Below are 26356 nucleotides of genomic sequence, written 5' to 3'. Positions count from 1 at the left end.
CACCAACTCCTTAGCCATGTATTAAACTATACAATCTTCCTAGGTCTGACCTCTTTAGCACGTGGCATGGGTAGTAGACATGAAATCACAACCCTGGAGGATCTGCACTTTAACTTAGCACACACCTGCCTGAACACTCTATGCACACTTGTCACTCATCCTACCCATGTCATTGGTACCCACATGGACCACAACTTCAGCCTGTTCACCCTCCCACTTAAGAATACCAAGGACTCAATCCAAGATAAGGCAATACATCACCCAGGAATTCTCACCTACCAAACTCACTGCCCATTCCCCTAACTAACAAGTCCCCTATCACCACAGCTTGCCTCTTCTCACTCCCTTCCCTTCTGACTCACAGAGCCAGATTCAGTGCCAGAGACTCGACAGTGACACACATGACAGTATCCAAAGTGATGTCCCAGTTATTGAGGGGGATGGCCACAGGGGTACTCTGGACTGGCTCTCAGCAGGCTCTATGTTACATTGCACAGTGTGACAATGTGATATACATGAACTGTATTCAAGACTAGTACCCCAGTATATGAAAAAATAATGAACCAATTCCATTTCTGATGCTGCTCACAATCAGGTCTCTCGTCAGCTTCCGCCGCAGCAGATTGAACAAAACCAAGCCGCCTCTCCGACATCTCCCCGTTCTTTCCAAACCACGCAGCATCCCAGCCTGGTGAATGAGGAGGCTGTCACACTTCGATTGGAACCTCGGCCGTCAATCAAGATCTCAGGGCCGGTTCGTGCCGCTGATGCCGCCACCGCCGGCATTTGTGAATGGAGCTACAACCTGAGTGGTTGCCTCAGTTCGGCTGGGCAGGAGCGGAAGGTTGATTGGTTGGAGGAAGGCAGCGGGTTCGAGGAAAGGCGATTGGTGGCGGGCTCTAACAGCGTGACGAATCATTGGTCGGCTTGCGCGGGTGGGCGGGACGGGAGGTTTGTTTGCTGAAGAAGCGGTGTGAGGGGCGAATTTCATTGCTCCTGCCCGGTGTCGATCATCAGCAGGCGGCGTCTCCGGCTGCGCGGGAGGGCGGGAGCATATTTGGTTTAAGAGGCGGAGCCGATTGGTGGATCTACGTATCAATGGGCATGTTCTCCGGTGGTTGATTGGTGCAGGTGGGAGGAAAAGGGTTGTTTTGATGCGGATCTGATTGGCGATGCGCGCCAAGTTCATCAGCCTGCACGGCGGCAGGTTCACCGCGGGTGGGCGGGCGCAGAATCTTGTTGTGCGGCGAAGTCGATTGGCGGAACTATGCTGCCAATCAACATCTTGAGCGACGCATGATTGTTTGTCTCTGCGTGAATGGGCGGGAGCCGTGGGTTGTTTGGCTGCGGAGCTGATTAGCAGGCAAGGTGCCAATCAGCACCTAACGCGGTGGATTATTGGTCAATTCGGCGCGGGTGGGCGGAAGGAGAAGGTTGTTTGGCTGATGTAGCGGCCGGCTTGACGAAGCCGATTGGCGGGACGGAATGCCACCCGCCTGCTGATTGGGCTTGATGGAACGGGCGGGAACAGAAGATTTTATTGGCCGGAGGGAGTGCGGGAGTGCATTGGCAGGTCCGGCCGTCGGTCAGGGGTCGAGCCTATGATGATTGGTTCTCCCTGGGAGAGAGGGTGGGAGCTAATGAATGATTGGCGGTTCTGAATGTCAATCAGTGGCCCCGTTGGAGGGGGAGGGAGGAGGTTTCCGGCCGGCGGCAGACGCGCACGGAGGCAGAGATCGAGTGAGTGAGCGGCCGGACGGTGGAGGGCGGACAAGTGAGGCTCAGGCTTCAGTCCACAGGTGCCAGTGTACAGGCCGCACAGCATGGAGGGCGGGCCGGGGGAGCAGGCCCAGGACAGGGCGAGGTGAGGGCTCCCTGGTCGGCTTGGGTGGGCAACGTTGGGGGGGAGGGATGAGGGTCAGCATTTGGTGTGGTTCAGCGTTGGGGCTCCTTTTTTAGGGGTAAGGGGTCAATATTGGGGATGAAGTGTGAAAAGTGAAGTTGGAGTTATTATTGGCGTAAGGGGTCAGCATTGTGTACGAGGTCAATTGGATGTGAGAGGTCAATATTTGTGATGAGCGGGTCACAGTTGAGGGCGATGGTTCTACTCGGTTTGAGGGGTCATTGGGGGTGAGGGGTCATTACTGGTGTCAAAGGTAATTGCTGAGGGGTATAAGTTCACTGCTGAGGGTGAGGGTTGATCAGTGGACTGAGCGTGAGGGGTTGAAAAGTGGGAGGGGGTGTGTCTGCACGACTGAGAGGTCAACATGTAGTGTCAGCCCACTGGAGGGGTGAACATTACAGGGTAAAGTGTCTTTACTGGCAAAAACCTCACTAAATCTCTTTTCCACCCTCCCACTTTCCCTATTTGCCTCTATCCCTACACTCCTTCCCACCCTATCTCCTCCCTCATTGTTCCCCTCTTCCTTCTGCCTCCCTCTCTGACCCTCTCCCCTCTCCCCTTTCCCTACAGCTGACCTTCCTCACCACATCCCCACTACCAACCAATCCCACCCCCACCCTCTAGTGCCATGAACGGTTCCTTGACGCCTCCCCCTTCGGGGGAATCAGAAAACCCACCCCTGGCGCCCCCAGCCTGGCAGGACTTCTGTGAGCTCCAGGCTGCCGCTGCAGCTGCTGACTTTGCCCGGCGCTGCAGGCGATTCCTGGCCCTCCACCCCAACCAGGAGGTGCCTGGGGGGGGCTCAGCCCTCTCCCGACACTTCGTCCGCCACTTCCTGGACCGTTTCCGGCAGGAGCTGGCTGCCGGCGGAGGGGGCGCTCCCCCCTCCTCCTCCTCCCCAGCCCCCTCTCCCTCACCCTCACCCACCCCATCCCCTTCCTCACCCCCTGCCCACCTCTCCCGTAGCACAGAGGAGTTGCCAGGTCCCCGTCCACTCCCCAAGCCCCGTCTGCGCAAACGGTTCTCCCTCAGAAGCGTCGGACGCTCGGTCAGGGGAAGCGTCAGGGGGATTCTCCATTGGAGGAGTGGAGGAGGAACGGGGGCTTCCGAAGAGGAGGAGGCATCGGAGGATGCAGGTGGGGCGAGGGAGCCAACCTCTGAGCGGTGGTCCCACCGCCTGGAGAGGCTGAGGCTGGGCAGGAGCCCACAGCGACCCCCTGCCCTGGACCCCCGGGAGGTCAGGCGGACAGGCCTCCTGAACTACGTGGCGGCCGAGGAAGCAATCAGCGGTGGCAGGGCACGATGGAGTAAGTGCCGGTTGGTGCTGCGCCAAGCTAGCCAGGAAGAGGGCTACCGGCTGGAGTTCTATGTCCCACCAAAGGTAAACCACTCCTTCAGAGCGGGCAGGGATATCAAATCCAGTGATTCATGGGTTTATATGTATGATAATGGTCCTCCAAAACTGGAAAACTTGCCGGAATCTAATAAAGAGGATCGTCAGGTGGGTTATGCAGACCTCTGGGAGTGGGTTACATACAGGGATCTAAGCTTGGGATTCAGTGCTTTTGTGTATAGAATAGTATGTGCAGGAGAGGGTTGTAGACTAAAATTTTAATTAGGGGTTTTATATTGGCAATAACAAGCCACTAGGAATGGTTTACTGTGATCTAGTGCAGGGGTTTGTGGGGAATGATATATAGATTACCAGATCCCTGGAAATGCTTACAGGTTAGGATCTAATCTGGTATTCGGTGGGAGGGGGGTTCTTGTACAGACAACAGATCCCCATCAGTAGGTAACAGGCTGGGATCTAATTAGAGTTGACAGGGTTGAAATTTAGAATAGCCAAACCCCAAATGTGGGTTACAGAGGCCACTCCAATCCAGGATTTCGGGAGGTGGATGGCATTTTGTGTGTAGAATCATGGATCCCCAGTTGACTACAAGATGGGGTGTCACTGTGTTATTGTCTTGTGTTTCAGGCCACCAAACCTCGTGTCAGTATTCTTTGCTCCTCAATTGTGGACGTTAGAACGAGTACTTCCCTTGAGATGCCTGACAAGGAGAATACTTTTGTATTAAAGGTAACAAACTATATTCGTCTTGATTATTTTTGAAAGACAACATAGAGGGAACTTCACTCTCTGTCTGACCCCAGTAGTGTGTGTGATGGGACGGTGTGGAGGGAGCTTCACTCTGTGTCTGACCCCGGGAGTGTGTGAGGGGACGGTGTGGAGGGAGCTTCACTCTCTGTCTAACCCCAGTAGTGTGTGTGATGGGACGGAGTGGAGGGAGCTTCACTGTGTGTCTGACCCCGGGAGTGTGTGATGGGACAGAGTGGAGCGAGATTCACTCTGTGCCTGACCCTGGGAATGTGGGATGGGACGGTGTGGAGGGAGCTTCACTCTGTGTCTGACCCCGGGAGTGTGTGATGGGACGGTGTGGAGGGAGCTCCACTCTGTGTCTGATCTCCAGGAGTGTGTGATGGGACGGTGTGGAGGGAGCTTCACTCTGTGTCTGACCCTGGGAGTGTGTGATGGGATGGTGTGGAGGGAGCTTCACTCTGTGTCTGACCCTGGGAGTGTGTGATGGGACGGTGTGGAGGGAGTTTCACTCTGTGTCTGACCCCGGGAGTGTGTGATGGGACGGTGTGGAGGGAGATTCACTCTGTGTCTGACCCCGGGAGTGTGTGATGGAACGGTGTGGAGGGAGCTTCACTCTGTGTCTGACCCTGGGAGTGTGTGATGGGACGGTGTGGAGGGAGCTTCACTCTGTGTCTGACCCTGGGAGTGTGTGATGGGACGATGTGGAGGGAGTTTCACTCTGACTGACTCTGGAAGTGTGTGAGGGAGCCCCACACTGTATCTGACCCTCGACTTGTTTGATGGGAGAGTGTGAAGAGAGTTTCACTCTGTCAGACCCTGAAGGAGCTGAGGACTCCTACCTCAGCACCAAAGTCTATTTCTAGCGCTGGGCTGCTTATTGTTAAACTGAACTTTCACTGTTCTCTCAACCCCCTCCTCTGGCAGACGGATGACCTGACGGATTATATCTTGGAGACGGTCGATTCTCTGCAGATGAAGTCCTGGCTGGCCGATATTCAGGAGTGCATGAGCCCTGGGTGAGTGGGGTGCCTGTGTGGACGGGTATACTGGGTGAGTGGGGTGCCTATGTGGACGGGTATACTGGGTGAGTGGGATGCCTATGTGGACGGGTATACTGGGTGAGTGGGGTGCCTATGTGGACGGGTATGCTGAGTGAGTGGGGTGCCCGTGTGGACGGGTATACTGGGTGAGTGGGGTGCCTGTGTGGACGGGTATACTGGGTGAGTGGGGTGCCTATGTGGACGGGTATACTGGGTGAGTGGGGTGCCTGTGTGGTTGGGTATGCTGGGTGAGTGGGGTGCCCGTGTGGACGGGTATGCTGGGTGAGTGGGGTGCCCGTGTGGACGGGTATACTGGGTGAGTGGGGTGCCCGTGTGGACGGGTATACTGGGTGAGTGGGGTGCCTGTGTGGACGGGTATGCTGGGTGAGTGGGGTGCCTGTGTGGACGGGTATACTGGGTGAGTGGGGTGCCTGTGTGGTTGGGTATGCTGGGTGAGTGGGGTGCCTGTGTGGACGGGTATACTGGGTGAGTGGGGTGCCTGTGTGGTTGGGTATGCTGGGTGAGTGGGGTGCCCGTGTGGACGGGTATGCTGGGTGAGTGGGGTGCCCGTGTGGACGGGTATACTGGGTGAGTGGGGTGCCCGTTTGGACGGGTATACTGGGTGAGTGGGGTGCCCGTGTGGACGGGTATGCTGGGTGAGTGGGGTGCCCGTGTGGACGGGTATACTGGGTGAGTGGGGTGCCTGTGTGGACGGGTATACTGGGTGAGTGGGGTGCCCACGTGGACGGGTATACTGGGTGAGTGGGGTGCCTGTGTGGTTGGGTATGCTGGGTGAGTGGGGTGCCTATGTGGACGGGTATACTGGGAGAGTGGGGTGCCTATGTGGACGGGTATGCTGGGTGAGTGGGGTGCCTATGTGGACGGGTATGCTGGGTGAGTGGGGTGCCTGTGTGGACGGGTATACTGGGTGAGTGGGGTGCCTGTGTGGTTGGGTATGCTGGGTGAGTGGGGTGCCTATGTGGACGGGTATACTGGGAGAGTGGGGTGCCTATGTGGACGGGTATGCTGGGTGAGTGGGGTGCCTGTGTGGACGGGTATACTGGGTGAGTGGGGTGCCTGTGTGGTTGGGTATGCTGGGTGAGTGGGGTGCCCGTGTGGACGGGTATGCTGGGTGAGTGGGGTGCCCGTGTGGACGGGTATACTGGGTGAGTGGGGTGCCCGTGTGGACGGGTATACTGGGTGAGTGGGGTGCCTGTGTGGACGGGTATGCTGGGTGAGTGGGGTGCCTGTGTGGACGGGTATACTGGGTGAGTGGGGTGCCTGTGTGGTTGGGTATGCTGGGTGAGTGGGGTGCCTGTGTGGACGGGTATACTGGGTGAGTGGGGTGCCTGTGTGGTTGGGTATGCTGGGTGAGTGGGGTGCCCGTGTGGACGGGTATGCTGGGTGAGTGGGGTGCCCGTGTGGACGGGTATACTGGGTGAGTGGGGTGCCCGTTTGGACGGGTATACTGGGTGAGTGGGGTGCCCATGTGGACGGGTATGCTGGGTGAGTGGGGTGCCCGTGTGGACGGGTATACTGGGTGAGTGGGGTGCCTGTGTGGACGGGTATACTGGGTGAGTGGGGTGCCCACGTGGACGGGTATACTGGGTGAGTGGGGTGCCCACGTGGACGGGTATACTGGGTGAGTGGGGTGCCTGTGTGGTTGGGTATGCTGGGTGAGTGGGGTGCCTATGTGGACGGGTATACTGGGAGAGTGGGGTGCCTATGTGGACGGGTATGCTGGGTGAGTGGGGTGCCTGTGTGGACGGGTATACTGGGTGAGTGGGGTGCCTGTGTGGTTGGGTATGCTGGGTGAGTGGGGTGCCCGTGTGGACGGGTATGCTGGGTGAGTGGGGTGCCCGTGTGGACGGGTATACTGGGTGAGTGGGGTGCCCGTGTGGACGGGTATACTGGGTGAGTGGGGTGCCTGTGTGGACGGGTATGCTGGGTGAGTGGGGTGCCTGTGTGGACGGGTATACTGGGTGAGTGGGGTGCCTGTGTGGTTGGGTATGCTGGGTGAGTGGGGTGCCTGTGTGGACGGGTATACTGGGTGAGTGGGGTGCCTGTGTGGTTGGGTATGCTGGGTGAGTGGGGTGCCCGTGTGGACGGGTATGCTGGGTGAGTGGGGTGCCCGTGTGGACGGGTATACTGGGTGAGTGGGGTGCCTGTGTGGACGGGTATACTGGGTGAGTGGGGTGCCCACGTGGACGGGTATACTGGGTGAGTGGGGTGCCCACGTGGACGGGTATGCTGGGTGAGTGGGGTGCCTGTGTGGACGGGTATACTGGGTGAGTGGGGTGCCTATGTGGACGGGTATACTGGGTGAGTGGGGTGCCTATGTGGACGGGTATACTGGGTGAGTGGGGTGCCCACGTGGACGGGTATACTGGGTGAGTGGGGTGCCTATGTGGACGGTTATACTGGGTGAGTGGGGTGCCCACGTGGACGGGTATGCTGGGTGAGTGGGGTGCCTATGTGGACGGGTATACTGGGTGAGTGGGGTGCCTATGTGGACGGGTATACTGGGTGAGTGGGGTGCCTATGTGGACGGGTATACTGGGTGAGTGGGGTTCCCATGTGGACGGGTATGCTGGGTGAGTGGGGTGCCTATGTGGACGGGTATACTGGGTGAGTGGGGTGCCCACGTGGACGGGTATGCTGGGTGAGTGGGGTGCCTATGTGGACGGGTATACTGGGTGAGTGGGGTGCCTATGTGGACGGGTATGCTGGGTGAGTGGGGTGCCTATGTGGACGGGTATGCTGGGTGAGTGGGGTGCCTATGTGGACGGGTATGCTGGGTGAGTGGGGTGCCTGTGTGGACGGGTATACTGGGTGAGTGGGGTGCCTGTGTGGACGGGTATACTGGGTGAGTGGGGTGCCTATGTGGTTGGGTATGCTGGGTGAGTGGGGTGCCCGTGTGGACGGGTATACTGGGTGAGTGGGGTGCCTGTGTGGACGGGTATACTGGGTGAGTGGGGTGCCTGTGTGGACGGGTATACTGGGTGAGTGGGGTGCCTATGTGGACGGTTATACTGGGTGAGTGGGGTGCCTGTGTGGTTGGGTATGCTGGGTGAGTGGGGTGCCTGTGTGGACGGGTATACTGGGTGAGTGGGGTGCCTATGTGGACGGGTATACTGGGTGAGTGGGGTGCCTATGTGGACGGGTATGCTGGCCTCAAAGTCCACTTTGCCTGCTGGTGTATTTTGTGGGTGGAATAGTAGCCTGATTCCTAATGATTATCACGGTGCCAGAGAGCCGGGTTCAGTTCCTGCCGCTGCCTGTTCGGAATTTGTATGTCCTCATTGTGACAATGTGGGCGCTCAGTTTCCTCCTGTCGTCTGAAGGGGAATCGGGTGGTAGGTAATACCCATGATTAGGGTATGGTTAAATCAGGGGTTGTTGGTCAGCAAGGCTCGAAGGGCCTATTTCACACTGTATCTTCATAAATAAATAAATCGTCTTGATGCACTCAGCAGGGAAACAAGATGAGCGGCCTAACTCGTCTGTACCAACCCAGTGATCATTTCACTGCAGCAGGACATTGAGATGAACGAATAATACATTACATTGTAGCAATGTGCTACTTGGCGGCGCTGGCATTTAATCCCTAGTGCCCGCTCTCTCCGGGCGGAAATGACGTCAGAGGTGCATTACCAAAGTCTCCCCCCGCACGCTGGCTATTTGTGAATTGGTTCGCCTGCGCAGAAAGTGGGTCGCCACATAACCCCCCCCTCCCAGAACCGGCAATACACCCCCCAATGTCCACAGTCTGGATCAGCCTCTGTTTGGGAGGTCTGCCTCTGCGCCGCGGTGTCTGTACAGCGACCGGCTGCTCCAAGTCCACATGGGCTGGTTTGAGTTGGTCCACCGTGAAAACCTCCTCTCTTCCCCCAATGTCCAGAACGTATGTGGACCTGTTGTTGTTGATCACCTTGAACGGCCCCTCGTACGGCCGCTGTAGCGGTTCTGGTGTCCGCCCCTTCGTACAAACACAAACTTACAGTTCTGCAGGTCTTTGGGTACATGGGTCGGGGTCCGTCCTTGCTGTGAAGTTGGTACGGGGGCCATGTTGCCGAGCCTTTCGCGTAGCCTGTCCAGGACTGCTGCGGGTTCTTCCTCTTGCCCCCTTGGGGCTGGTATGAACTCTCCTGGGACAGCCAGGAGTGCACCGTATACCAACTTGGCCGACGAGGCGTGCAGATCCTCCTTGGATGCTGTACAAATTCCAAACAGGACCCAGGGAAGCTCATCCACCCAGTTAGGTCCTCTCAGTCGGGCCATGAGAGCCGACTTCAAGTGACGGTGGAAGCGTTCCACCAGTCCGCTTGACTGTGGGTGGTAGGCAGTTGTGTGGTGCAGCTGCGTTCCCAACAGGCTGGCCACAGCCGACCACAGGCTGGAGGTGCACTGGGCGCCCCTGTCGGAGGTAATGTGGGCCGGTACCCCGAAGCGTGCTACCCAGGTTGCAATCAGTGCTCGGGCGCAGGAATCGGCAGATGTGTCAGTGAGCGGGACCGCCTCTGGCCACCTTGTGAACCGGTCTACCATAGTTAGGAGGTACCGCGCTCCGCGGGACACTGGTAGGGGGCCAGTGAATGTGGTTGAACCTCCGGTGGGTGGGTTCGAACTGCTGCTGCGGGGCTTTAGTGTGCCGCTGCACCATGGCTGTTCGGCACTGTGCGCACGTTCTGGCCCATTCACTGACCTGCTTGCGAAGTCAGTGCCACGCAAACTTGCTGGAGACCAGCCAGACGGTTGTCCTGATAGATGGGTGCGCCAAACCGTATATGGAATCGAAAACTCGCCGGCTCCAGGCTGCCGGGATGATGGGGCGAGGTTGGCCGGTAGCCACGTCACAGAGGAGGGTCCTCTCACCTGGGCCTACGAGAAAGTCTTGCAGCTGCAAACCCGAGACTGCGGTCCTGTAGCTGGGCATCTCATCATCTGCCTGCTGTGCCTCCGCCAGTGCTGCATAGTCCACCCCCAGGGACAGGGCCTGGACAGCTGGTCTGGAGAGTGCGTCCGCTACGACGTTGTCCTTTCCCGAGACATGCTGGATGTCCGTCGTGTACTTGGAGATGTAGGACAGATGTGGCTGTTGGCAAGCTGACAAGGGATCGGACACCTTCGTGAACGCGAAGGTCAATGGTTTGTAGTCCGTGAATGCGGCGAACGGCCTGCCTTCTAAGAAGTACCTGAAATGCCGGATTGCCAGATACAGTGCCAACAGCTCCCGGTCGAAGGCACTGTACTTGAGTTCAGGTGGTCGTAGGTGCTTGCTGAAGAACGCCAGGGGTTGCCAGCGCCCCTCGATGAGTTGCTCCAGCACCCCACCGACTGCTGTGTCGGATGCGTCCACCGTGAGGATGGTCGGAATGTCCGTTCTGGGGTGCACCAGCATCGCGGCATCTGCCAAGGCTTCCTTGGCTTTAACGAAAGCGGCCGCGGCCTCCTCGGCCCAAGTAATGTCCTTGCCTTTACCCAACATTGGGTGTACAAAGGGCGCATGATACAGGCTGCTGAGGGGAGGAAACGGTGGTAGAAGTTCACCGTACCAACAAACTCCTGCAGGCCTTTGACCGTGTTGGGCCGGGCAAAGTGGCGGATCGTGTCTACCTTGGAGGGCAGAGTTGTTGCCCTGTCTTTGGTAATCCTGTGGCCCAGGAAGTCTATGATATTGAGACCAAACTGGCATTTGTCCGGGTTGATCGTGAGGCCGAAATCACTCAGGCGGGAGTAGAGCTGGCGGAGGTGGGACAGATGCTCCTGATGACTACTGCTGGCTATAGGATGTCGTCCAAATAGATGAACGCAACGTCCAGGTCGCGACCCACCGTGTCCATTAGCCGCTGGAACGTCTGTGCGGCATTCTTCAGGCCGAACGGCATTTGGAGGAACTCGAACAGGCCGAACGAGGTGATGAGTACTGTTTTGGGGATGTCTTCAGGGTGCACCGGGATTTGATGGTACCCTCAGACGAGGTCTACTTTGGAAAAGATTCTTGCCCCTTGCAGGTTTGCTGCAAGGTCCTGTATGTGCGGCACGGGGTAACGGTCTGGAGTGGTAGCCTCATTCAGTCTGTGGTCGTCGCCGCATGGTCTCCAACCCCCGGGTGCTTTGGGCACCATGTGCAGGGGGGAGGCCCATGGGCTGTCGGACCTCCGTACGATCCCCAATTCCTCCATCCTCTTGAACTCCTCCTTCGCCAGGCAGAGTTTTTCTGGGGGGAGCCTTCGTGTGTGGGCGTGGAGGGGTGGTCCCTGGGTTGGGATGAGGTGCTGTACCCCGTGTCTGGGCATGGCTGCCGTGAACTGCGGTGCCAGAATCGATGGAAAGTCGGCCAGGATTCTGGTGAATTCATTGTCCGACAGCGTGATGGAGTCCAGGTGTGGGGCCAGCAACTTGGCTTCACCCAGGGAGAATGTCTGGAAAGTCTCAGCATTTACCAGTCTTTTCCCTTGCAAGTCGACCAGCAAGCTGTGAGCTCGCAAGAAGTCCGCCCCCAGGAGTGGTTGGGCCACCGCGGCCAGTGTGAAGTCCCACGTGAACCAGCTGGCACCGAACTGCAGCTGCACTGTGCGGGTGCCGTAGGTCCGTATCGTGCTGTCAGAGGATATCTGCTGAATCTGGAACTGGGCTTCTGCTTGGCTAAACCACACGCGTGGTCGCAGCATCCAGAAAGTCGGCAGTTTTAGTGGAACTGCGTGAACAGATGAAGGTTCAACCATCTTTGGTCCAAATCCCGTTTGGACCGTCGGGGTCACCAATGTAGTGATGTGCTACACAGACCGCTGAAATAACGACACGCAGTTGGTAAGTTGTTTGGAGACTAGTTTATTCAAACTTCGCGGCGCTGTCATTTAATCCCGAGCACCTGCCCTTTCCGGGTGGAAAAGAGGTGTATTACCAAAATCTCCCCCCGCGCACTGGTTATTTGTGAGCCAGTTCGCCTGTGCAGAAAGTGGGTCGCCACAACATAATAATATCATCCTGTTGGCTGTGGTGTCTATGTAACCAGACCAGGACAAACCATTGGTAAAGTTCACTCCTAGGAAGTTGAAGCTCTCAACTGTCTTGATCTCGGTATCTCTGATGTATATAGGCGCATGTGCATGCGCACCTCACCCTCCCTCCGAGGTCAATGATCGGCCCTTTTGTTTTGCTGATGTTGAAGGACGTCACTGCACCACGTCACTGGGTTCTCTGTTTCCTGTATTCCAAAGTAGAGGTACTGGTGACCTTTCTTGGCCGTGACATTTGCGTGGTTGTACCTTTCTGTTGGCTTACCTCGGGGCTCCATGAGACGGCATACAGGATCCTTGGAGTGGAAATTTAATAGCAAGCAGTCAGTCAAAGTCAGGGCCCTTGTTGTCGCTATTTCATCAATGGTACAATTTCATATCAATATAAAACTTTAAATTCTTACTCGTGGAAAAGTAACTTCCAAAGAATGAATGTCCGAAAACATTAGAACCCGAAGCCCCCCTCCCAATCACAAGCAGCAACAAAAGCATCAACTCCGCCCCCCCCGCCCCCCCGGCACCCACAGTGCAACCAATAGCAAATCCCCCAAGGCAATATGATCTAGTGTCCATCAAAAGCGACAGTCTGTCCCAACGTCCGTCCCGATGAAGGGTTTTAGCCGAAACGTCGATTTACTCTTTTGTGCAGAAGCTGCCTGGCCTGCCGAGTTCCTCCAGCATTTTGTGTTATTGCTCGGATTTCCAGCATTTGCAGACTTCATCTTGTTTGTGATGCTGATGTCTCAGACAGGCCAGGGAGAGAGAGATCGCTCCTGCAACAGCTGGAGGGCAGACCAGCAGCTCGCTGTTTCAGTCTGACAGTTTGTCCCATCGCTCGTCCGAGCCCCGACTTGTTGGACCAACAGGCTCTCACTCACCGTTAAGATAGAGAGGTCACTCGAGTGCAGGGCCTTACTTACAGCTTTGTACTCCACCTGCTGTCTCGATGTTCCAATCTGCTGGGAAGCTTCATTTGGCGTCGTCATCGAGGAATCGGGTCGTTCACGGGGCCACATCCCGGCGGCAGAAGGGAATACCCCCGCTATGGACTTCCATGGTGCCGCCCGACTCAGCCTTGCAGACGCAGCACACACCGAAAGCGACCTGACCGCAGCGGACTCTGAGTCCGTCGAACCTCCGAGCCTCCGACCATCCCCTCCGGCACAGCTTCTCTGAGCACCATCCTCTGCCGAGTGTATTAAGATGGCCCCACCAACGGCCATCGGCAAGGCGACCCCGGGGACTGGGGGCCTGTTTTTCCCAGCAGATTCCTGGACCTCAGAGCAGCAATGAAGAGGGTCTTCCTAGAGATTTCCCGATGTTCCTCCATGCTCCCATGTCCGTTTTCAATCGATTATGATTGCGCACGGCACCCCACTTCACAAATAACAGACAATCGGCTCAGCTACGTCGCGCTGCCATCTTGGATCTTGCTAACAAATGTGCAGTTGCTGGAGAACTGAATTGAGGACCTGAGAGCAAGATTGCAGTATTGAAGAGAAAGTAGAGATTGTTGTGTTCTGTGTGTAATCGAGACATGGCTTACTCCCAGCGTGTGAGATACTGCGATCAGACCCAAAGGCTTCTTGATTCACAGAATGGGCTGAACTACTGATTTGGAAAAGGCAAAAGGTGGAGGTGTGTGCTTCATGATAAACTCTTGAGGGTCCTCTGATGTGGTGGTCAAACTTGTGTTCCCTGACCTTGAACACTTGATGGTCAAATGCCATCTTTTCTATTTACCTTGGGAGTTCTCCGTAATCCTGACTGCAATTAACTTAACACCAGAGGCAGACTATGATCAAACGTTTAAGATATGGATGCATTTCAAATCGTACCAGGCTTGAAGTAGACCCTGCTCAACTACCATCAGCATATAACCTGTAGCACCTGAAGTCCCAACACTAGGTCGCTGTTATCCTTACGAAGTTAAGGAATGCCTGCCGTTCTATGCCTCGGCTCCATTTTGGTAAATCTGATCACTTGGCTGTCCTTGTCCTTTCTGCATAAAGAGCAAAGCTCCAGAGATTAAAACAAAGAGGAGGCAGAGGAGCGAGTTGGTGGACTGGACTGTCTGATGATCTGAGTGACTACATCTTGGTTGTCACAGATTAGAAAAGTTGTGGACTAATGCATGCCCACAAAATCATTCAGAATCTTCCCCAATCAGAAGCCCTGGATGAACCATGAGACTTGCAGTCCGCTGAGAGCCAGGTCCAGTGACCAAGAAAGTTACAAGGGGTCCAGGTATGACTTCTGGAAAGCCATCTTCATGGGTTCTAAACTTCACTAAACTTGAATCAGGTGACATAGGCAACAACAGGGCTTCATTTCCAGATGAGCGCAATGCCTTTTATCCTGCTTTGATTGTCAAAACATGGAGAGGAACCATCACGAGCTCCCACAGCCCCTGATGATGTTGTTTCAGTCTTTGAGGCTGACTTACGAGCATCCATCAGGAGGGTGAGCCCATGGACAGTATCCGGCACAGATGGGGTACTGGTCAAGTAGTAAAGACTGTGCTGATCAGCCGGCTGGAATGTTTTAACCTCTGGCTTCAGAAATCTGGGATTCCCAATTGTTTCCAGTAGACTTCACTTATACCGGTGCTCAAGAAGATATGGTAACCTGCCTGACTGACTTTGGTCCAGTAGCACTTGCGTCCACTGATGAAGCGTTTCGAGAGGTCGGTGGTGAAGCATCAACTCCTGCCTGAGAAACAACTTGGATCCACTTCAGTTTGCCTGCTGGCACAAGAAGTCCACAGCAGATGCACGTCACTGGCTCTTCATGCAACCCTGCATCATCGGGATGGCAAAATGCTCTTCATCGACTACAGCTCTCTATTCAATACCATCATCCCCTCAAAACAAACCAATAAGCTTAAAGACCTTGGTCTCAATACCTCCTTGTGCAACTGGATCCTCAATTTCCTCACTTGTAGACCCCAGTCAGTTCAGATTGGCAACAACATCTCCACCATGTCTATCGGCTCATGTGCATCTAAGACTGTACTTGGCCCCTGTTCTACCCATTTTACACATGACTGTGGCTAAACACAGCTCCAATGCCAGATTCAAGGCTGCTGATGACACCACAATCTTAAGCCAAATCAAAGGAAGATCGAAAATCTGGCTGAATGTCATCATCAGCGATGAAGAGGGTCAGCAACTTTAAATTCCTCAGTGTCACTCATTTTGGAGGACTGTCCTGGGTCCAGCACGGAAGTGCAATTATGAAGAAAACATGGCTGCCTTAGGGATTTGCAAAGATTCAGCATGATGTATAAAACTTTGACAAACTTCGATAAATGTGATGGATAGTATATTGATTGGCTGCATCACAGCCTGGTATGAACAGAGTCTTGAATGGGAAATCCTTCAAAAAGTCGTGGTTATGGCCAGGTCCATGATGGGCAAAGCCCTCCACCACTGACACATCTACACAAAATGTTGTCACAGGAAAGCAAAGTCCGTCATCAGGGACCCTCCCATCACCCAGGTCATGCTTTCTTTTCACTGTTGCCCAGTTAGTGCAGTAGCAGGCTGAAGAGTTAGAGGGTAAGCGCAGAGGTGGCATGCTGGTTAGTAAAGGTGTAGCCGTTTGAGGCTGCCTTAGGGCTGCACCCAAGACATGCTTTCTTCTCACTACTGCCATCAGAAAGAAGGTACAGGACCCTCTGAACTCTCACCACCAGGTTTAGGAACAGTTATCACCTCTCAACCTTCAGGATCTCGAACCAGAGGGGATAACTTCACTTGACTCATCATTGAAAAGTTTTCACAAGCAAAGGACTTGCTTTCAAAGACTTTATATCTCATCTTCTTGGTATTTATTAGTGTTTGTATTTGGACAGTTTGTCATCTTTTGTACACTGGCTGAATGACCACAATGGTGTGGTCTTTCATTGATCCTATTGTCATTATTACTTTATTATTGAGTGTGTCTGCAAGAAAATTAATTTTGAGGTTGTAGGTGACATATATACTTGGATATTAAATTTACTTTGAACTTTGAAATAGTGAGGTAGTGTTTGTGGGCCATTAAGAAATCTGATGTCCGAGGGAAGGAAGCTGTTCCTAAAAGCTTGAGTGAGAGTCTTCAGGCTCCTTCCTGTACCTCCCCGTTGATATTATAGTGAGAAGAGGGCATGCCTTGGATGGTGAGGGTTCTTCATGATTAGTGGTGCCTTCTTGAGGCATTGCCTTTTGAAGATGCCCTCAGTGCTGGAAAGGCCATTGCCCATGATAGAGCTGGTTGATTTTACAACCACCTAGAGTTTTTTCACAATGCTGTGCCTTGTTGTCTTGTTGCCCTGTCATTCAGGACTGGTGAGTTTTCTCCCCACTTCCCCTTCCTGAAAGCAGCAATCACCTGCTCTTGCAGACAGTGAGTGCAAGGTTGCTGTTATAATGTTGCTCAGCCAGCTGGTCTCACTTCTGTTGCTGCCTCATCACCACCTGAGCTTCTTCAAAATTCAATCGTGTTATCAGCGGATTTGAGCGGTGCCCGAACAAAGTGCAGAGAGAATAGAACAGTGGTCTCAGCACTAATCCTTGAGGTGCCGTAGCATTGAGGAGGAGATGTACTTTCAGTCTGCACTGACTGTGGTCTTCTGATGAGTGAGTCAAGGATCTGGTTGCAGAAGGAGCCACAGAGGCCCAGGCTCTGAAGCTTGTTGATTAGTACTGAGGGTATGTGGTGTTAAATGTTCAGCTGCAGACAGTAACAGCTTGATGTAGGTATTGCTGCTGCCCAGTTGTTTCAAGGCTGTCTGAGATTGTAGTGGATCCAGCTCCTTGCATAGGCGGTTGCTGATTCTGGCCACGACCAGCCTCTCAAAGGAGAGTTGTGACAGCTGTCCCTGCCCTTCTTGGGCACTCATCCTTAGAGAGGTGAGAGTGTTCGAAAGCGTGAGTGGCTTTAAGTTCCTGGGTGTCAATATCTCAGTCCTAAATCTACTCTTCCCTTCCCTCACCCCCAGAATCTTAAGGCTATGTCCCCTAGTTCTAGTCTCACCTATTAGTAAAAAACAACTTTCTTGCCTCTATCTCATGTACCCCTTTCATTTTATTAAATGCCCTCCCAGCGAGTGTAGTCCCAGATGACTCAATCTCTCCTCATAACTAAACCCCCTCAGCTCCAGAATCAGGTTGGTGAACCCCCTCTGCAGGGCCTCGAGGCATGTCTAGATTATATTGTTATGTGAAATCAGGTTGATGGGTCCAGGAGACACTCAATACTGGTAAACAGCTTACTATTTACAGGACAGACACTAGACATTCAGTAAGTCCTTTGGTTACGAATACATATGTAAACTAAGTGCCAAAAACAGACACAAAGTAGGAAATAATATGAAGTGTGCACCTGGGCCATCGTTACTGTAGCACACCTCCACTGTCTGCTTTTATTAGCGTGTCACACCAGACAGTCGGCCATTCTTGTCTGGCGCGTGGTGTCAGGATCGGTCTCCTTTCGGGTTAACCGGGTCACAATGTGACCCTTGTGTGTTTTTCTTACAAGGCCGAGTGCCGCTCAACCTGGCAGGGACGGAAAGCGTGCTCGGGGTGACCCGACTCGGATTCGAACTCGGGAGGGAGTCCAGTGCTGAAGCCATCGTGCCACCAGCCGGCCCACTGCCCACTGAGCTATCTGTCTGTGGTGATCTGGAGAATGAGCAGAGATCTTGTGGTCTGTCACCTGCTGCAGTACACTCAGCCACCCCTGAAATGTAACAACCTCCTATCTCAAAAGCCCACTCAGTCAGCACTGGCATCTATGGATAGCAGGGAAAGTGGAAGCCAACAGAACGCCAGACTCCATAGCCCAACCGTGGACTTTGGCCCCTGTGAAATATGAACCATTGTCCCAGTGGGGTGAGCCACCTCCCCTCTGACACTTGAAATGCACCTTCTGCAGAGCCTGCAGCAAGGGATAGAAGGAACCTTGGGTGGAATGTGAGGACAGAAGAAGCCATCATCAGGGGAGGGCTTGGAGAATGAAGCTTCTCCCTTAAAGGCCTCCTTGGCCCTTCCCCTGCAGTGCTGCCTTCACATGGCGTAGAGGGTGGGAGTGGGGAATGCCATCTGCCTCTTTCTCTGAGCAATGCCAAAAACATTTCCTTAGAGATCATTTGGTACCCTTCCCCCCCCCCCCCCATGTACGAAATCACTCGTTATCTGATGGCAGCGTCTGCAGTGCCCCCTATCACCGGTCCCAACATCACTCCCTTTAAACCAGGAACTCAATGATGGAGGCTTACTTGCGATCCGCTGATGGATCCCTGTGATCAGAGCTCACTATAAGGGGCTTTTGTCCCTCCCTCCACTGTGCTCCACTCCTGGGGCTGCTAATCCTTCTCAAAAAGTGAGGGATACCTGATATTAATTGCTGCTGTCGCTCTGCCTATAATGATTCAAAGTTCAAAATAAATGCTATCATCAAAGTACATGTATGTCACCATATACAACCCTGAAATTCGTTCTCCTGTGGGCATACTCTGCAAATCTGTAGAATATTAACTGTAACAGGATCAATGAAAGATCAACCAGCAAATGCAAATATAAATAACAACAAATAACGTGAAGGTGAAATAATGAGATAGAGTCCTTAGAAGTGAGATAGTTGGTTGTGGGAACATTTCAATGATGGGGCAAATGAGTGTAGTTATCCCTTTTGGTGAAAGAGCCTGGTAACTGTGCTTGAACCTGGTGCTGCGAGTCCTGAGGCTCTTGTACTTTCTACCTGATGGCAGCAGTGAGTCGAGAGCATCTCCTGGGTGGTGGGTGATAATGGAGGCTGTTTTCTTAGGACACCATTTCATGCAGATATGCATTCTCTGGGCATTGAGATGCTATGGCATGACCTGAAGAGGGTAGTTCATGCAAGGTGTCCCGGAAATATTGATGAGCTGAAACAATATTGTGTGGGTGACTGGTCTAGAATTCCTCCTTGCCGTTCTGCAAGTCTGATACAGGAAATACTTGGTGGTGGTTGTTGCTGCTAAAGGAGGTTCTAGCAGTTATTAAATACAAGGGTTCACATACTTTTTCCAGCCTGGACTATGAATGATTAAACAATTGTTTATGTATTACTAGTTTAGGTAGATTGTGTTTGTTGTTGTGATTTAGATGAAGATCAGACCACATTTTATGAGTAATTAATGTAGAAAACCAGGTAACTGCAAAGGGTTCACAAACTTTTTCTTGCAACTGTATATGAATCAAGCAAGGGAATTAACAGGACCATTTCATGGACCATTCAGGAATTTGATGCCGGTGGGATTGAAGATGCCCCTGAATCATTGAGTATGGGTCCTCAGGCTCCGGTGCCTCCTCCCAGGTTGGCACCATCTCTTTACGATGCCCTCAATGGTGCATGGCGGTGTAGCAGCTAGCGTAATGCCATAATAGAGCCAGCAGCCCATGTTCAATCCCCATCGCTGTCTGTTGTTGCAGAGATTACATTTTATTTGAGGCGAGGGTTATTCCAGTGATGGAGCTGGCTGAGTCTGCAACCCTCTGCAGCCTCTTGATCCGTGTATTGGAGCCGCCAGACCAGCTGGCGATGCAACCAGACGGAATGCTGTCTGCCGGGCATTTGTAGCGTCCATAGTGATGTGCCAAACCTCAATTTTCCAGTGAAGTGGAGCAGTTGACTCTCCTCATGATTGCATCAATGAATTGTGCCCAGGACAGGTCCTCGGAGATGTTTGCTAATTTACTTGGAGGTGCAGCCCTTTCTGCAGCAACGCACTTTACCGCCCAGTAAGCCATCTATTTAACCCTAGCCTCATCACTCGACAATTTACAGTGACCAACTAACCGACTAACCTTTGGTTTGTGGGAGAAAGCTGGAGCCTCTGGAGGAAACCCACGCAGTCACAGTAGAACGAGCTCCTCACAGGCAGCGGCAGGGCTTTGACCGGGGTTGCTGGCACTGCAAAGTCATTTGCTAACCGCTACGCTACAGTGCTGCCCACATGTTGGCACTCAGCAACCTTTTCAACTCCTGATATTTCTTACATCCTGAAGAAGGATCTCAGCCCGAAACGTCTGTTCGATCATTTCCATAGATGCTGCCTGACCTGAGTTCCTCCAGCATTTTCTGTGTTTTGCTTTGGATTTCAAGCATCTGTAGAATTTCTTGTCTTTAATATTTCTGACCAGTATGTTATGACTCTGATGTGTCGAAGTTGGTGGGGAACCTCAGACTGCAGCAGTGAGACGTCAAAGGTGTCCTTGGACCACCCTATCTCACTCCGGTTTGCCTCCTCATTGCATTTGCCTGATCTCTATCACGAAGGAGTTGGGTTGAACCGTGAGGGAGGTGCAGGTATGTACAGGGGTTGTCGGGAGGAGACTCCCTCGAGTATAGGGCCCCACACCCAAGGAAGCTACCCACTGCTTGATGCCTGTGATGCTTGGCTTTCAGGCTGGTGTCTCTGGGGAGGAGGAATTGGCGATTCAGCAGGTGAGGGGATGCAGTTTTAAACCCCCCCCCCCCCCACCCTGTTGTTACAGAGACGGCGAGGAGGAGACGAGTCTGGGATGCATGAACCACTCAGAGAGTATGCCCAGCAGGGACCTGCCCATCCTGCCCTGCAGCAGTGCAGAGCATATCTCACAAGGTATGTGCTTACCCCATCTCCCCCACGCCCCAAGTCCTTTCCATCGAACAAGGTATATCCTCCCAATCCGTACCATCTGATCACCTCTCTTCCCTCTTCCCATCCCCTCTCTTCCTTCACTTTTCCATTTCTTCACCCTTGCATGGCCAGTCTGACCGTGTGCTCTGCCTCCCACAGGTGCCTACGGTGGGCTGTCGGACCGCCCGTCCACCTCTGTCTCCCCTAGCTCTGTCTCCGTCACCCCCACCCGCTTTGGCTCGCTGGAGCTCTCCCCTCCTGAGTTACCCCCCCGCATCCCCATCGAGGAGACGCTGGAGAGGCTACAGACCCTCCCCACCCCACTCCCGGACACCCCCGACACAGCAGGTACACTACTGCAGGGGCTTAGGATCAATTGGGAGGGGGGGGGCTGGAGGCGGGAGGGGAGGGAGGAGGAAGTGGGGAGGTGTGGGGAAGGGGAGGGGGTGTAAGTGGGAGGTATAGGATGGCAGGGGGGAGGCAGATGATCATCTCTTGAATGAACATTGACAAAACAATACTGCGATGGGTGCACGAACAGGAGAGGTTCAGAGCAAGATGGGCTAAATGCAGGCAGCTGGGAAACTGGGCTGGCAGGGACCATTTGGGCGGAAAGGCCTGTCATTATGGCTCTATGACTTGGTGACATTTTCCATGCTTTCGTGCCCTCTCCGCAGGCTCGACCTTCATTTTCCAGATCGACCAGGACCTGGGGGAGGGAGATCACCCTCTCTCTGAGTACCCCTGGTTCCACGGAACCTTGTCCCGTCTGAAGGCAGCACAGCTGGTGTTGGCAGGGGGAGTCAGCAGCCACGGCGTCTTCCTGGTGAGACAGAGTGAGACCCGGAGAGGAGAGTACGTCCTGACCTTCAACTTCCAGGGCAAGGCCAAGGTGAGGGGGGGGGGGCAGTGGGATGGATTAGTGAGTGCAGGGGTGGAATGGACAGGGAGTGGGGGAGGGCAGTAGAAACAGAGGAGGCAGAGATGGTGAGGGGTGGGATGGGCAGCAAACAAAGGAAGGGAGAGAGGGTGTTGTGAAAATGGGAATCAGAGCATTCAGAGACGGGGAGAAATGTAGGATCGGGAGGGGGTGATGGAGAGGGGTTGTCAGAGGAGCATGAAGGGGAGTAAATAGAATAGCAGTTTGGATTGATAATGATGGACGTGAATTTCCCACCCCACCTTTGGCAGCACCTCCGCCTCTCCATCAACGATGAGAACCAGTGTCGAGTGCAGCACCTCTGGTTCCAGACGATTTTTGACATGCTGGAACACTTTCGTGTCCACCCCATCCCCCTGGAGTCCGGTGGCTCCAGTGACGTGACACTGGCCAGCTACGTGGTGTCCTGCCAACGGTCGCACGGTGAGTGTCATCCTTTCCTCTGTCAGCGGGCTGGGGAGGACGGGGTGGGGCCTCTGCACTTCCCGATCATGTGCGCAAACTCTGATTCCAGTGTGAGCGTCATGCTGGGTGACCCACACGCACTGTCCCTTTATCCCCGGTCTACCCTCCTATGAAGTCATTGTGGTGACGCATGCACACCATTTCTTCAGTCACGTTATAATTTTGTACATAAAATTCGGCGTTGAGTAACCCCACACAGACTGTCCCCTTTACCTCCATTATAATGTTTAATGACACAGCCACACAGGCTCTATGACATGTTGCGTAGCAGTGCCACTTGCTGCCAGCAGATGGAGACGCCCACTGGAGTCTGGACACATCCACCCCACCCCAGCCTCATCACTCATCTGTGAACCGCAAATGATCTGAACGGTCGTCCCTAAACTTGGCAGCTTACGTGCACGGAGGTGGGAGGGAGAGCTGGGAGTCACGCCCCAGACTTGGACTAGGGTTTTGGTGAGAGAGGGCCGTCAAGGGAGGAGCAGGATTTCTTGCCCCTCCCAAACCCCAGCGATCCCCTCCCACCCTCACCTACCACCTGACTTGATCTTTTGCACCAGATGAGAGATTCACAGCCCTACACTCTATTCCACCACCCCTACCTCCCCTCTACCACACCCTCAGCCCGTCATTCTGTAATCTGGTTAACATGCTGGCATCACTATGCATTCCCGGTAGATCACAGTCCCCTGCCCTGACTTCATTCTGCGTGTGTGTGGTATTGAAGACGGTATTGTTCATGTCTCTCCAACCCTCCATTCCATCACATTTACTCCTTTACTGCCCCCATTCCTCCCCCTGCTACCTATCCCCTTCCTCCCCCCTCTGCCTGTCCCCTTTCTCCCCCTTTGCCTGTCCCCATTCCCCCTGCTACCTGTCCCCTTCCTCCCCGACTATTCCTCCCCCTCTGTTGCTCCCTGCTCCATCCCGCTTACCCACCTCCCCACTTTGCCTACCCCCCCTGCTCTCCCTGCAGCCTACCCTAAGCTTTACCCTCCATCTTCTGCACACTTTCCTCTCTCCCCTTCCTTCCCTCCTTACTCTCTCAGCTTCTCCCTCTCCCCCACCACCCTGTTGATGACTGGCCTGTTTATGTTGGTGCATCTCCACAGGCCGTGAGCGCGTTGGTGTTTGCCCGGTGGGCACTGAGGCCCCTCCCCACACGCCTGACTCATCCTGTCATACCATCTCCATGGGAGCTAATCACTGTGTGTAAGTCAGCCTCCTCCCTCCACTCCCCTCCCCACCCCTCCCCTCCACTCCATCCACACTCTGGATTCATCCTCTCATACCATCTGCATGGCTTTAATCACTGTGTGTCAGCCTCGTCACTCCTCTAAGCTCCCCTCTCCTCACTCTGCTCACCCCCTCCCCCTCCCTATCACCACCCTCTGCTGTTTACGTGGAACATGTCCTGGCTCTGTGTGTGTGTGTGTGTGTGTGTGTGAGTAGACCACTCCCATCCCCTGCTCACCCAGCCCCTCACCCCTCATTCCCGCTCCTCCCTCACCATGCACTGGGATCCACGGTTCTCTCCCACCACACCTCAGGTGGCTTGCTCTCCTGGAGTGTATGTGTGCGTGTGTGTGAGGGTAGGGTCCGAACTGGGGGGTGGTGGTGATGATGGGAACGTGGGGGTGTGGAGAGGGGGGAGAGTTCCCAGAGGGGATCAGGGTCGCGAGTGGGGGGGTTGTTTTGCGGGATGCATGGGGAATGCATTTAAACGTCACTCAGTCCAGCAACCAATTGTGGAATGAGTGTGGGGTCAATATAACCTTCTCAATTGTTATTTATCTCCCCCCTCCCCGTCTCTCTCCCTTCCCCCCCCTCCCTTTCTCTCTCTCTCTCTCCCTCTAGAAATGAGCACCTTTCATAGCCCAGCTCCCCCACCCCTGCCGCCGGCCCCTGCCTCCCGGCACCAGAGCACAGAGGAAGGGGGCACTAGCCGCTCCTGGTACAGCCCGGGTGCTTCACCACCTCCTCCTGCCCGCCCACCCCCCCCACCCTGCTCCCCCTCTCCTCCTAGAGGCCCCCCCCTCCCCCAGGAGGGGGCAGAGGGAGGGGAGGGGGAGGAGGAGGTTGGGGGTGAGGCATCAGGGAGGGGGGATGAGGGTGAGGAGGAGGAGGGGGAAGGGACAGAACGGATTTCCTGCTGTCCCCCGCCTCCGGAGTCATCCCGAGAGCGTAGGCCTCCGCTCCAGCCCCTCTCCGCTGCGGAGGAGCCTCAGGAAGGGGGCCACACTCGGGCCGTGGACAACCAGTACTCCTTCATCTGAGGGGTAGGGCCTAGAGGGTTAGGGTGCAGACAAGTTTGAACACCCCATTCCCACCCTGCAACTCACCGCCACGACTCGACTCTCTCCGGAGCCGGCGCTGGAACAGGAATGGAAAGTGGGGTGGGTGGGTGGGGGGCTACATCTGCCTCCCCAAGGGTTAACTGGGGGTGGGGAAGAGAGGGGAACCTGAGTAGTAGGGGAGGTGGTAAAGGCGCCCACAGGGCACTGTAGGTGTATCGTGGACCCTAATGTACGTACACACGCAGCCTGAACACTAATCTACATTCTGGAGACGCGCACACAGACACACACAATCCTAATAGATTTTCAACACTAATGCACACACACATACACATGATACTAATGTGTGTGCACTACCGGACACTAATACACACACAAAACAACAGAACACTAACTAACACTGTAACACTGAACACTAATTCTCTCCCTCACCCACTTCTTTAATAGCCCCCTGTACCAACCACTCACCCCCTCACACCCCTCCCACCTTCTGCCCGATCCTGATCGGGGTGCCACCACTCCCCAGTCCCATTAATTCATTGCTGCTGGCATACATGCCCCGTTTCTCCCCCCCCCCCCCCCCCCCCCATCGAGCAGTCTGAATCATCACCCACATGCACCCACCTCTCCTTTTCATCTTGTTTATCATTTTTTTGGATAAAACTTTTTGTGTAGTGATGTTACCTTTTTAAATTATTTATTACTCTTTCCTGCCCCGATTGGTGGCTTTCCACAGGGAATAGCTGCCACGGTTCCTTTAACCTTGTACATTTTCTCTGACCCTGCTTGTCTGTTATGTCTATTTACAATTAAAAACAAATGTTCAATCAATTTTCCTGATTTCTGATCATTTGTCAGAGACACAAAAGCGTCCGTACTGTGTGGAACCACGCCATTCACTCCCCGCTTCCCTGGGTGGGGTTATTCTGTACACACCACATCTGCCACTTTAACCATCTCCCATCCACAGTTCAGTGTGACAGAACACTCCCCACTTCCCAGGGTGGGGTTAGTCCATGCACATAACAACCGCCACATTACCCTGGTCCATATCTACAGGTCAGTGTGACAGAACACTCCCCGCTTCCCTGGGTGGGGTTATTCTGTACACAGCACATCTGCCACTTTAACCATCTCCCATCCACAGTTCAATGTGACAGAACACTCCCCGCTTGCCTGGGTGGGGTAATTCTGTACACAGCACATCTGCCACTTTAACCATTTCCCATCCACAGGTCAGTGTGACAGAACACTCCCTGCTTCCCTGGGTGGGGTTATTCTGTACACAGCACATCTGCCACTTTAACCATCTCCCATCCACAGGTCAGTGTGACAGGACACTCCCCCTTCCCAGGGTGGGGTTAGTCCATGCGCATAACAACCGCCACGTTACCCTGGCCCATATCTACAGGTCAGTGTGACAGAACACTCCCCGCTTCCCTGGGTGGGGTTACCACGTTACCCTGGCCCATATCCACAGGTCAGGGATATGTCGGCACACTCCCCACTTCCCTGGGTAAGCAGCTCCAATGATTCGCAAAGCCAAAGCAGTCTGCTCAATGGGCTCCTCCCCTAGTCCCTGGTCCCTGAAGTACACGGCCTCCCCCTCACCTGCAGATGTGATGTCCCTCAATTACTTACCGGGGCCACTCCAAGATCTCCTCCCAAACACATGGCTTCTCCAGCCGAGCTGGGATATGGAGTACAAGAGCCACCAAGTCAGGCCGTGGAGGTCAAATGTAAAGGGACAGGACAGTTAGTGGCAGGACCTTTAAGAGTGATGGCCTACAGAGGGATTTGGGGTCCAAGTTCTCAGATCCCTAGAAGTGGACAAATGGTTTATGATCATAAATAAGGGGCACTTGCTATGAACCACTGAGTTTGAGAGTCAGGAAATGGCAACTTTATAAAAGCCTGGTCAGACAACATCATTCGGGT

At 54.2% G+C, this 26356-nt stretch overlaps 1 protein-coding gene across 7 annotated transcripts; it reads left to right on the top strand.

The window, feature by feature from the left end:
• The first annotated feature begins 985 nt into the window (after window positions 1-985).
• On the top strand, window positions 986-25354 carry LOC132382874 (SH2B adapter protein 1-like). Of its 7 annotated transcripts, XM_059953370.1 has the most exons (10): window positions 1182-1799; window positions 2528-3284; window positions 3885-3986; window positions 4932-5023; window positions 20592-20698; window positions 20876-21064; window positions 21394-21608; window positions 21908-22079; window positions 23234-23333; window positions 23979-24130. In XM_059953370.1, the coding sequence occupies exons 1-10, from the start codon at window positions 1645-1647 to the stop codon at window positions 23995-23997; spliced, it is 1908 nt and encodes a 635-aa protein (XP_059809353.1). In that variant the 5' UTR covers window positions 1182-1644; the 3' UTR covers window positions 23998-24130. The 7 variants fall into 7 exon arrangements, with proteins under 7 accessions (XP_059809351.1, XP_059809347.1, XP_059809353.1 ...); XM_059953368.1 differs by lacking the exons at window positions 1182-1799; window positions 23234-23333 and adding an exon at window positions 986-1131 and having other exon boundaries at window positions 23979-25342; XM_059953364.1 differs by lacking the exon at window positions 23234-23333 and having other exon boundaries at window positions 1170-1799; window positions 23979-25354.
• Window positions 25355-26356: the final 1002 nt, after the last annotated feature.

The sequence above is a fragment of the Hypanus sabinus genome, chromosome 29 (assembly GCF_030144855.1).
Source record: "Hypanus sabinus isolate sHypSab1 chromosome 29, sHypSab1.hap1, whole genome shotgun sequence".
NCBI classification, from domain to species: domain Eukaryota; kingdom Metazoa; phylum Chordata; class Chondrichthyes; order Myliobatiformes; family Dasyatidae; genus Hypanus; species Hypanus sabinus.
Note: the sequence above shows the minus strand (reverse complement) of the source record. Positions and strands in the feature narration are given on the sequence as shown.